The 12,859-nt window shown below is 37.3% G+C and overlaps 1 protein-coding gene across 2 annotated transcripts in view; it reads right to left on the minus strand.

Moving 5' to 3' along the window:
* Positions 1 to 7,523: 7,523 nt before the first annotated feature.
* LOC126737128 (uncharacterized) overlaps positions 7,524 to 12,859 on the minus strand; it is an 88,260-nt gene continuing 82,924 nt past the window's right edge. For both annotated transcript variants that reach the window (XM_050441877.1, XM_050441876.1), the window contains exons 18-21: positions 8,892 to 9,246; positions 8,677 to 8,828; positions 8,426 to 8,624; positions 7,524 to 8,369 (exon numbers count right to left, since the gene is read on the minus strand). In XM_050441877.1, coding sequence (XP_050297834.1) covers positions 7,667 to 8,369; positions 8,426 to 8,624; positions 8,677 to 8,828; positions 8,892 to 9,246 — 1,409 coding nt within the window. In that variant the 3' untranslated portion in view covers positions 7,524 to 7,666. The remainder of the gene's footprint in view (positions 8,370 to 8,425; positions 8,625 to 8,676; positions 8,829 to 8,891; positions 9,247 to 12,859) is intronic.

Below are 12,859 nucleotides of genomic sequence, written 5' to 3' on the forward strand. Positions count from 1 at the left end.
CTTACTTGTTTCTCCAACTTTCTTTGCAATTTCTCTCCAAATTTCGTCCTTTCTGTGATGATTACTATAATACCTATCACTTAAATCGTAGAGTTCTTTATAACTTTGAACATGCACAATTAAATTTTCGTAAAAACTCATTATTATTATAGACAGTGCTAACTAATGATTTGCGAGCAAAGACTTGTCTAATAACGACGATGCCGCGGTAATCTCCGATCCGCATCGCACATACGTCGGTATCGGCACGCACGGAACACATCGGCCGGATTTTAATTCAACTTGGAAGATTCTCGCGGGATTTTTAAAGTTCCGTGCCTACCGTCCGCACATATATACGCTGCTCTATTTAATCTCATTGGGAGTATATTTTTCCGTTCCGTGCCGTGCGTCCGATGCCCTTGTATGTGCGTACCTTTAGCGCACACATTCTCGGCCCAAGTGTATGAAGTGATACTTTCCTTAGTCTGTTTATCATTGGAATTTCCTTCACATACTGTGAAATTGTATAGATAGAGCTGCCTGGAATAGTAAGCTGATTGATCCGGGACTCAGGGCAACACCATATTTTTTTGACAGTCGAAGGATAATTTTAAAGTATTTTCCTCAGGTTTTTTAAGTGCTTCATAAAATGCCTTTGCTTTTAGATTATGAAGACATAGCATGCATATTAGCTTTGCCTTATTATCCCTGTTGGTTTCGGCAGTTATTAAGCTTTTAAGTGTTATACTCGAAGCTAATATTAAAATCCCTTGTAAATACTTCCCGGAAATAGTAATATTTCACAGCCAATCTGCTGTTTTCATCACAGTATATTTTCCACAACTGCCTTATGGATAGATCACTTGGCATATACTGTCGTTGAGATTTATTCCTAGTGTAGTGATGCTAAACACATTTTAACTTTAAAAATAAATGCTTTTACATTTTCTCTTTTTTCGGCATATTTTGTACTTATCCTATCCCCTCCTCTATTTTCTTTGGGTGGTATAGTGTCAATCAAATAATTTTTAGCTATATTTTGCACCCGAAACCTTGAAATGTCCAAGATAGATAAAAAGGATTTACTGCAAATCTGGAAAGTGCCATCTTTAGTTTTAATAAAATATTTTAACGAAACGGAATTATTTCGAGTTCCTTTTATTGGACGGCGCCTTTTTGCAATATTTGGTTCTGTATGTTTAAGAATAAAGTTATCTTGCACAATTTTCGTAGTATTTTCATAGAATTTTTCATGAAATCTTCGAATATCTTGCATAGACAAGTTTTCACAGGCAAAAGTACTTTTTTTATGATGACATTTGGGGTGTCTAGGTAGAGTTTTAGGCTTATACCTGCAATAAAAAATATTTTAAGTACCTACCTACCTAACAATTAAAATTTTATTTAAAATATTACCTTTGAACTTTATCTTTTGCTTTCTTCCAGTTTGATGGATTTCGCAATTTCTTTCGGCCTTTACCAGGTGTAGCAAGACAAAATGAGTCTTCCATATCACAATGTAAGACTATATTAACAAATTTTTAACAAAAACAGCACAAATTAACTTTCAATCACTGCACAAACAAAATCAACGTACCTATTTATACCACAGTCAAAACAAAACTAAACCATAAAAATATTATTTGTGGAACACATGTAAGATCTCGCGGAACAAAACAGTTTTGATTCCGCGTATTATTACTGTGGTATAAGTGTAAATGGAAGAAAAGAGTTTTGAAAACGTTGCAGATTAATGGATTAAAACACTTTTGAAACATTATTTACATAGGATTAAAAAAGTTTTGCTACCGTTACTACTTTTTCGAAGGCAATTTCTTTGGGATTTATCAAGTTTTGTGGCCAAATAAATTTGACATCTTATGTTAAACGTCTTAAAGAAGACAGCGCCATACATATGTCATTTTTGAATAAAAATGTATTTAAGCAGTTTTGCAACTGAACGCCTCAATTAAGAAACGAAGCAACTTTGGGCTAAGGTAAGTTGCTTTAAATAAGCTTATTTTGACCTCAGGAATATGTCCTAGAATTTTGTACAGACCTTTTAGAGACATCCTATATAATGTTTAGAAACGTATCATCCATTTTTCTTTAAGAGACCAAACGAAAACAAAAACAAAGGTAAGGACACAAAGTCACGGTCTCATCCATATAATTTCTTAAAAAAAAAATTGTCAACTTAAGGTGCAACATACGAAACAACTCCTCTGACACAGCATTGGAAGTAGCCCGAAGAACTTGGCTGAAGGAGGAAGTCAAAACCCATTATAAAAGCTTGAATAAGGTGAATTCTGTACTAAAATACCTTTACTTTACGTTGAACTTATTCTTAACCCATTGGGAGTTTTGTACTTTAGATTCAGCACTTAAAGATGAGGTTCAAATATTTTCTAAAAACTACTTTTTTCGTTTAAACCGCAAATTAAATCACCTTAAGACATCTCAAGTACAATCTTTAAGAAAAAATAATAATAATGTATACCGTAGGCAGCTAGGAAAATGTCACTTTCATTTCATAAAAGGTACTTGAACTTAACAAATGTGGCTTTCACACCGGATGAGGAAAGTTTTTTGAATCTTAATTTAAAATATAACTTTTTTAAGAAGTTATATTTTAAATATAAATTGCACGCGAGAGACTTTAGCTGTGGAGGCTGAGAATGTTTTGCAGACTACTGATATTCAAAATAAAAATATTTTGCGTGCTAAAATAATAAATTTTTTAAATTTTAATTGAATTGACGAAACAGTGGGCTGCCAAGGCAGTTGTGCATATAGGTCTCCTGATGGACCCGTCATGCCCCACCGGGGGTTACCAGAGCTCAACGGCCTTAGAGAAACCGATAAGGCTCTCTGGTCTGAAGGACTTAAAGTCGCTCGGTACACTGAAAGTGTTACCCAAGTATTTGAATCTGGCGCGCGTGAGTGCTGGGCACTCCCCGACTATATGGTCAACGGTTTCATCCTCTTCACAGCACCATCGGCATTCCGGGTTGTCCGCAATACCGATAGTATGGAGATGGCTTCTTAATCCCAATGACCGATTAAAAGACCTGTCACTAGCCGAATTTCGCGTCTTTTTAGGCGTAGTAGATTTTTGGTGAGACAGGCAGAGGGCCCACCTATGTGCGCTTTGGCCTGTCCCATACCAGGGCACTCAGTCCATCTTCGGTGGGTCCACTTGTCCAGCAGACCCTTCATTGACGCGACCGCAACGCATTTGGCGATATCAACTATGGGTTCCGGCCCCATCTGCACATTCGCGCATCCCAGTCTGGCGAGAGGGTCCGCTTCCTCATTACCTGCATGGCCTGCGTGGCCAGGTATCCAGACGAGCTGGACCCTGCATCCAACCTGTACCAGTTTTTTCAGGACTTTTATGCACTCTAGTACAAGCTTGGAGCTTACCTTTGCGGCCGTGATAGCCTTAATGGCAGCTCTGCTGTCCGAGCATATTGATACAACTGTATTGCGGTGTCCGCTGCTTAGGATTTTCTATCCGCATTTTAATACAGCGAATACTTCGGCCTGGAAGACAGTGGCGTGCTCCCCCAGCGAGTATGCCCTACTGGTATGTGGGATCCCACCAATAAGCCCTGATCCAGATCTGTTATTCATTCTGGAGCCATCTGTGCACCAGACGGTTCTCCTATTTAGCAATGCAGGTCTGTTGGAATGCTGCCACTCCTCTCTGCCTGCAATGTCCGTCACGAATCCCTTGCAGTCCACAGTCACTGGAGCCATGCAGTCACTGCCCATCAGAAGGAGAAGACATTCCTGTATGGCCCGTGACCAAATTTTTGCGTGACCGGTCTCGCCAGCACGTAGTTCGCCGAGGACGTATAGCCTGTACGCAGTTCTCATTGCCTCGAATTGCACAACGAGGTCCAGAGGCGGAAGGCTCAGCAGAGTCTCAAGCGCTCTAGTTGGCGCCGTCCGCATGGAACCCGTTATGCTGAGACATGCAAGACGTTGGACTCTGTCCAGTTGAGCACGAATTTTCGCTTTCTCCGTACATGGCCACCAAACGATAGCCCCGTATGTGAGAAGAGGTCTCACAATGCGCGAGTAGATCCAGTGGAGGATCTTAGGAGACAGACCCCAGGTATTGCCAAAAGCCCGCCTGCAGGCCCATAGCGCGCAGGTGGCCTTCTTTATTCTGGTGTCTGCATGATCGTGCCAGGAGAGTTTGGGATTCAACTTGATTCCCAGAAATCGAACTGTCCTGGAGTAATGCAGCTGCACGCCTAGAGATATAACAGGGGGCGTGCCAAAGTTACGTCTCCTCGTGAATAGTAGGAGCTCTGCTTTTTTGGGGTTAATCCTGAGACCCCCCGAGAGGCACCATATGTCCACCATACGCAGGGCTCTCATCATAGGGCCCTGCATTGACACGGCGTCTTTCCCTGGGCAAAGGATTACCAGATCATCAGCGTAGGCCTGTGTGTATAGGCCAGCATTGTTTAAAAGATTTATCAGGCCGTCGACCACAAGGCACCACAAAATAGGGGACAATACTCCTCCCTGCGGGCAGCCCCTAGCCGCCAACGTTTCGACAATCTCGTTGTTGAGCTGGGCAGATACATGACGTTTCGAGAGCATGGCCTCTATCCAGCTAACCAAACATGGTTCTGAGCCGCGGCTCTCGAGTTCTTGGCAGATTAATGCACAAGGGGTGTTGTCGAACGCCCCTTCAATGTCTAGAAACGCACCCAGACAGGCCTTGCCACTACCCAGAGCACCCTCCACCTTCCTAACGAGGTGGTGTAGGGCCAGGCCCGTGGATTTGCCCGCCTGATAGGCGTATTGGTGCACATGCAGTGGTTTGTTGACCAGGATGCTTTCCTTAAGATATCGATCAATCAGCCTCTCCTTCGCCTTCAGCATAAAGCTGGTAAGGCTGATAGGTCGGTACGATTTGGGATCTTTAAAATCGCTTTTTCCCGGTTTCGGAATGAAGACGACTTTCACTTGACGCCATAACTTTGGGACGTAGCCCTGAGCAAGGGACGACCTGAATAATCTGACTATGTGTGGGGTTAGTACTTCTAACCCGTTTTGCAAAAGGCATGGATATAGTCCATCCGTGCCCGGAGATTTGAAGGGGGGGAATGTCTTGATTGCCCATTTCACCCTCTCGTAGGTAATTATTCTTCTAGCAGCTTTAAATTCTAATATTAACTCAAATTCTAATAAATCTAATTTTAATAATAAACATCTAACTTCTCTTAAAAATAAAATAAAGAATCACGATTTAATCCTTTCGAAAGCTGACAAGGGTAACTGCCTGATTATACTTAAGAGGGATGATTACATAGAGAAGGTTTTGCATTTTTTGGGTTCGGGTGACTTTGTTAATGTAAACAAAGATCCTACTAGCTCTTTTTTATCCAAGGTTAAACAAACCCTTGATAGGTGTAATCTGACTTTAGAATTTTTTCATACTAGGAAAGAAAAATTATACCCTATAAATCCCAGAACTCCTCTCCTCTACGGCCTTCCTAAAATCCATAAACCCAATCTCCCTATTAGGCCAGTAGTATCCTTTGTAAACTCACCTTGTTACAACTTGTCAGCCTGGTTAAATACCACACTCAGAGATGTAACTGGTTTCAGAAGTACTTATTCCACAAAAAATTCAGTAGAGTTGACAAATTTTTAAAAAAATATGTGCATACCAGAGGGTTCAAAACTAATTTCTCTCGACGTTAAGAACTTATTTCCAAGCATTCCACCTGGTGATTGCCTTGATCTAGTCAGGTCCCTTTTGCTTAAGTCACCGCTTGACAGATTTATTGTTGATGATCTTTTAACACTCCTTAAGCTAGTACTTGATCAGAATTTTTTCGTTTTCAACAACAGGTTTTTTAGACAAGTTACTGGACTAGCAATGGGGTCTTGCCTCTCTCCTCTTCTCAGTGAGATTTTTATGCACCATTTGGAGAAAAAGATTGTCAATGGGAAGTTTGGTGCTTTTCTCACTGTATATAGGAGATACGTGGATGATATTTTTGTGGTATGGAATGGAAATGATCTAGAATTGGCGGATTTCCTCATTTCTATAAACTCTCTTCACGCAAATATCTCGTTTACCATTGAAGAAGAAAGAGATGGAAAGTTACCTTTTCTTGATGTACTTATTTCAAAAAATACCAACAAACTTGAATTTGAGATCTACCGCAAACCCACCACTACGGACAATGTCATCCAATACTCCTCAAACTCCCCTTATTCCTACAAATTTTTGCCTCTTTTAATTCCCTTTTCAACATCCCCCTTTCTAGAGAAGCTTTTCTTGATGAACTAAATATAATTAAACATATTGCTTTTAATAATGGTTTTCCACTTGATATAATTAATCGCCTTTATTCTAAATTCTTTAATAAATACAAACTTACTTACAACTTAATCCATCTTAATAATGAAAATAGTCACCTTTTTAGATCAATGTAATTTTTTGGTAATATTTCTTTTCAGCTTGCAAAGTTTTTTAAGTCTACAAATCTTACTATTGCTTTTAAAACTGCAAACAGTTTAAAAAGTCAGCTAGTTAGTACAATAGATAAGGCAGATTTCTTTTCAAAATCAGGTGTATATTCATTAAGATGTAATGACTGTAATGCCATTTACATAGGGCAATCGGAGAGAAAAATTTCCACCAGAATAAAGAAACATACAAGTTTGGTGGACAGGTATAGGGATACTGACATGATCGAAACTAAATCGGCGTTTGCAAATCATTTATTGGCCTCCTCACATGGTTTTTCTATAAGTCAGGGAGCGGATATTTTGCATGAGTGCTCAAAAGGCAAAAAACTGGACTTGTTAGAAAAAATGGAAATAACTAAAGCTGAGAAGAGCCCTGTCCTTGTGTGTGTGAACGATATTTTCACGTTTGAACCTCACCTCATTTATAACAACCTGTCTTAAAAAGTCTTTTCTTTTTCGATTTTAGATATTTTTAGTTTTTATTGTTAAGATGTTTACTTATATTCACACTTAATATAGTATAGTTCAGAGTGTTCCCTACGTTTTATCATGTTACTTGGTGGCCTATGGGTTAGACGCGCCACTGTGAATCTAAAGGTTGCTGGATCGTTCCCCACTGGTGACATTTTACATTTTTACTTTTTCATTTTTTAAGCATACATTTTGATCTATGGTGGGAATTGTTAACTTAACCTAGCTTTTCTTTTGTTGTTAGTTGTAATGTGATCTGTGTAGGTCTAGGTAATGAGTTTTATAAGCGTTCTTTTTGAAAAATATCTTAATGTATTTTTTAGGTCTAATGATGCTCCGACAGGAGCGAAACACGTGTAGCTTTTAAGCTTTTTTAAGAAATTATATGGATTTGATGAGACCGTGACTTTGTGTCCTTACCTTTGTTTTTGTTCTATATAATGTTTGTTTGTATGGTTGTTTGGTAAGTAAAATATTGTGTATTTTTCTATTTTTCAATATTAACAAAGAAAGATCTTATGATGTCCGATTAGGGCGAAACAGATGTTACCAAAAAATTAAACTTTGATGCGGTGATTCTGTTTAATTCTTTTCATAAAATTACAAATAATTGTTGAACCTTATGATTTAAAATCGAATTATTTTTACTTGTACTACAACATTTAGCTTTTAAAAAATGAAAATATCACATTTATAAATACCTAAACTAATTTTCCAAAAATCTCTGAAAGTAATTCAATTCGTCCATACGTTTAACTACACTAATTGAGTCCTCTAGATCCCTTAGGCTTCGATTAAGCTCCTCAATTTGGCTTTTCGACTCTAAACAAGCGTTTTTCGGCGATCTCAGCAACGATTCAGCCCTGTTAATGGTTTCCAATACGTCTTCGGGGTCTAAGCACTCTTCAAAGCCCCGTTTTCTTTTTTGTTGCACCTCTACGATACTGCGCTCATATTCTTTCTCATTTTCTACTTTATTTTGTACAATTTTCTTGTATCCTTCTATTGTAGGGTTGTTGCGATAAAACCAATCAGTATTACAATATTCTTCCAGTATACGGGTATCGTATACGACAATAAAAGTGTTAAAAACATCAGGGGTGAATTGTTTGGGCAGTCGCAGGTCTAGTTCTTTTAACTTTTCTAGGGCGATGGCCTGTATGGCTTCTATCCAAGTGATTTTGGCGAAGTGTTCCAGTTCGGCTTGATCCCGAAGTAAATTTAGTACGATTCCCAAAGGACCTTTGGGAATTGAGAAGATTTCTGTGCAATATTTTGATAAGCAGACCAGCAAATCGGTTTCATCTTCGGGAGGCCACTTTTCCAAAAATTTTGGCAAACGTAGGGAAAGTAAGACCGATCGCAGCTCCTCTTCATATTTCGGGTGACTCCAAAAGAACGGGAAATATCTAGAAAAAATGACCTTAAAGTCATTCTAGTGCCGACCAGTGACATAATTACCTACCGATAGTCACATGGCAAAAAATCTGGTACTTTACTAGGCAAATATTCCCTGAATACTTCCGGGAAAACTGAATATTCTTTGCATCTCTTATCCAGGATAATTTTTGATAATATTTCCAGAGCTTCATTGTATAGTCCTATAACTATATTCGGGTCTCTCATGCAGAAGTTGTAATCTTGGTTCCATTTGGCGTAACTAGCTAAAATTTACAAATTATGCCATATGACATTTGAAATTTCTGATCCACATACCAGCTTTTTTCCACATTTCGGTGCATAAGTACTTCTTGAGGAACGAGTGGAGAGTGTCCAGTGCTAACGGAGGGTACTTTTCCACATTTTTCGAAAGGAATATCATTCCGTTATCAATGATGCTTGGTAAGACATGTGCGCTTAGGTTGCAACTGAAAAAAATGCTTCAAGTGTCAGTACATTCTTGTAAATATTCAATTATAAACTAAATTTACCTGTATATAGTGTAATCCGAGATTACCCCAGTCTCCTTAAGGCTTCTTAAATATTCATCTGAATTCGACGGGTCTTCAAAGACTAAAACAACGGGCAGTCGCACGTACACCCCGAATTCCTTTAAATTCTCGATCATTCGACACTGCATCGTAGGATTAAACTTTTTGGCAATAAAAATGAAAGCGTTGGCATCGCTGCTTCTTATATCGCCGCCCTGTTGCCGCTCCACGCAGTACGTCACCGTTTTGCATTGTTCTATGTAAGCCACGTTGCCGTATCGATCCGGACGCCAACCTATGTAAGATTTCAGGGTTTCTTCCAATTTATGTAAACCGGTGTCCATTTCATCGATATCTGCAAAAAATGACCTGAGTGAATGTTAAAACGTTCACTGTAATAATAATTAAGGCGGCGTAGTCGGAGGCTATAATAGACTTCCAGTTTAAACATTTTCATACCTTTTTTCCCCGATTTGCTTTCGGTTCTGGCTGCAGTTTTATTAACCCAAAAAAAAAATATGCGAATAATTTTTTTTTATTGGTTTAATGAAACTTCCTAAGGTATCGTAGATGTGGTAATTCAAAAGCATTTTAATTTAATATTATATTTAGAAAAAGCATAAATATTTTTTTTAGATATAAAATTAATTATGTGCAGTACTACAAATGAATAATAATTATAAAATATGGCTACATGTACATTTATGATACATATTTTACAGATTCTAAAATATGCTTCTCTGTCACACCCTTAATGAATCACCTGGGACAACCTAGCCTCTCTTAGTGCTTTGATACTTAGTGTTTTGATCTGACGAACACAATACAACACACGAGAAAGTACACCACTGAAGTACCCGAGATCATTGGATTTATAAATAGGTAGCTAATTCCCATTTTGTGAAGAGCATTAATCTCGTTTGACAGGCACTGGACACTAAATATTAATGGGGATAATAAGTTTATAGTGTTTATTACTTTAGTTTCTCAATTAAATTTCTTTAGGGAAATGACGTATGACGTAAGGATGGCGATGGCAATGGCAGCCAGGGCTGGGATTCTAAAATCACGACTCGATCTCGATACGATCACGACTTCGAATTCGATCGCGACTCAGTCGTGACGAGAAGGGTGATTCTAAATTTCAATCGTCGGCTAAACTCGTTTTATTCGATTTGATTTAGTTTTCGTGGTATATATTTGTTATTTTACCTAATATTTGACCGATGGAAACGTCAATTGTCTTTTCTATTGATAAACACTAAGAATTTTCATTTATTTTGTTAATTTTTTTTGCCTTCATGTATTTTTATTTAAATATCTGCCTATGTTATTTCTTTAAAATAAAAAATTGTCGTTTAAAACCACCACTATCTATTGGAAAATCATAATTGAATTCATGGAAAATCACAAACCTGTTGTGTTCATCCACTTTTGGTTTTAATATGGCAACATATGTGCAATCAATAGGACCTAGAACAACAGGGAAATTGGATCTCTCTATAAATGTTAATTCAATAATTTCTCTAATCTCTTATATTTGAAAAATTAATGAATCGGTCAGCAAGGTGATTGTCAATAATTTCAGTAATTTTAAGGATCCAATGACTTGTAGTAGTTTTGCTAATTTCAAATTTAAAATCTTGTCCAATGCTTCTTTGGTAACAATATGTGGCATAAAATCTTGATATATGTACTAAAACTGCCCATTCAATGGTAACTCTATTTCCTCTGCCTCTATTATTAACTGAAGGTTGTGGAAAATAGGGTCGAATTAAATCTATTAGTTGTTGAGTTAAACACAATAACTAATAGAAAGCTTCTTGATATACTAATGAAAACCTGGTATCATAGATAATATATATAATAACTAAAAATGCCTGGTATGACTATTGGTAAACAATAAATGAAACAAATACGTTTAAAAAAGGATGCTGTTACATTATGCACGTATTAAAAAAGGAAGAAGTTATATCGTCTGGTGTATACGATATACCCAAGCCTGTCGTCGATAAATCGTTAAAAAATAGGCAATCCGCAACACACTCACGACTGAAAATTTTATTAAGAATCATTCATATCGAGTAATCGTGTCGAATCGTGATTTTAGAATCCCAAGGCAGAACAAAGGCAGAACAGGCCAATCGGGAAAAACCCAAGTTAAAAAAATACAGAGTGCCTCATTTATCGGAGAAAAAATGAAACAAAACAGCTTCTGCAACAAATCGCAAAATTACGTTCCGCGCCATCTTTCGATCGAGCGGACAACCTCAAAATAACTCGACACGCTCCTTCCATTTAGTTTCTTCTAGTTTCTTTTCTAAAGGAGGATTTTCTGTGTTAAATAGTTCATGGCTTAGTTTCGTAGGAAATCGCCATTGGCGGTTAACACCACTGGAGGAGGTACGGGCCCGAGGATAAAGGTGAGGCGGCGGCGCACTGTGGTCAATTGATTCAAATTAGCAAGATAATAGTAAAAAATATCGAATAATTAAACAACGATAAAAAAATGTGGTGAAAGGCTTTGGAATTGGAATATATGTAGGCTATGTTTATTGTTTTGTAGATACTGGTAACGCAAAGTATCTTAAATTATTGTATCATTATTCTTAGTATTAACCTTACCAATAATTATTAGAATTGGTCTGGTATATCAATGGCATGTTTAGATTCCAAGGGCTCAAGCTTATTTGTAGGTTTTCCGCTTGAATTTTTGCATCTATGAACGTCTTATATAGTTATTGTACTCATCATTATACAGGGTGTTAGTAAATAAGTGCGACAAACTTCAGGGGGTGATTCTGCACGGAAAAATAATGACAGTTTGCTATATAAACGTATGTCCGCAAATGCTTAGTTTTCTGAGATACGGAGTGTTAAACTTTTTCTTGACGATTTATTTATTGCTCTGAAACCGGTCGAGATATGCAAATGAAATTTGGAGGGTTTTAAGAGGTAGTTATCGCGTATTTTTTGACATGCAGTTAAGAATTTTATGTTCATCATTGGTGTGCATACGGGTAATGATCTCAATTTTTTTAAAGAAAAAAATGGTACGTCACTGAGATATTTCAAATTAAAAATAATTTTTGAATTCCTCGTTCCACGTTGTGACAAAAAAACCTTTCTTATCTTTTTTTCGTATGTGACAGACTTTTAGCTGATACAAGAAAAAACATTTTACAAAAATAGAATTTTAGACAGTGATAATAAATCCAAGACTTTCTGAAGTATCATAAACGAGCTACAAGGCAAAACAAAAAATAAAAAGGATGATGTAAGCGAATTGCGGAGCAGTTTAATTAACATTTACAATCTTCTGTAGAGCAACTAAGACAAATGCTGCCCATTACATAATTCTTAAAATAATAATAAGTCAAATTTCATTCAATAATAACAGTTTTTGTAGTCCACCAGTTACAATAAATAAAGTAATAAAAATAATTCAAGGCATAAAGAACAGAAACTTAGTTAGCAACTAGTAGTTGACCAGGTTTCAAATAATCTTATACAATGTTGTGCATTTGAACTTGCTACTCCCTTAATGCATATTATAAATAATTTATTTAAATATGGTGTTTTCCCAGAGAAACTAAAAACCACAAAAGTACTTTAGACTATTATAGATGGATAAGTCTGATTTCTTCTTTCTCAAAGGTCTTTAAGTTGGCTTTATGTTCCACATTGTAAGATTTCGTTAACAGCCAGAAACAAATAAGCATAACTCAACATGGCTACAAAAAAGGGAAGAATGTGGAAACTGCTGTCTATGATTTTCTTGAGAGAATTGTCTTAGCATCGGAAGGGAGGGACTTTTGGACTGGATGGGCTCTTCTTGGACCTTTCCAAGGCTTTTGATAGTATAGACCATTCAATACTTTCGGAAAAACTGGAGAGGTACTGCACCATACTGGCTCAAATCATATTTATCACACAGAAAGTGGGTTGTTGTTTTGGAGAAGAATAAT

Source organism: Anthonomus grandis, chromosome 6 (assembly GCF_022605725.1).
Source record: "Anthonomus grandis grandis chromosome 6, icAntGran1.3, whole genome shotgun sequence".
Classification (NCBI taxonomy): domain Eukaryota; kingdom Metazoa; phylum Arthropoda; class Insecta; order Coleoptera; family Curculionidae; genus Anthonomus; species Anthonomus grandis.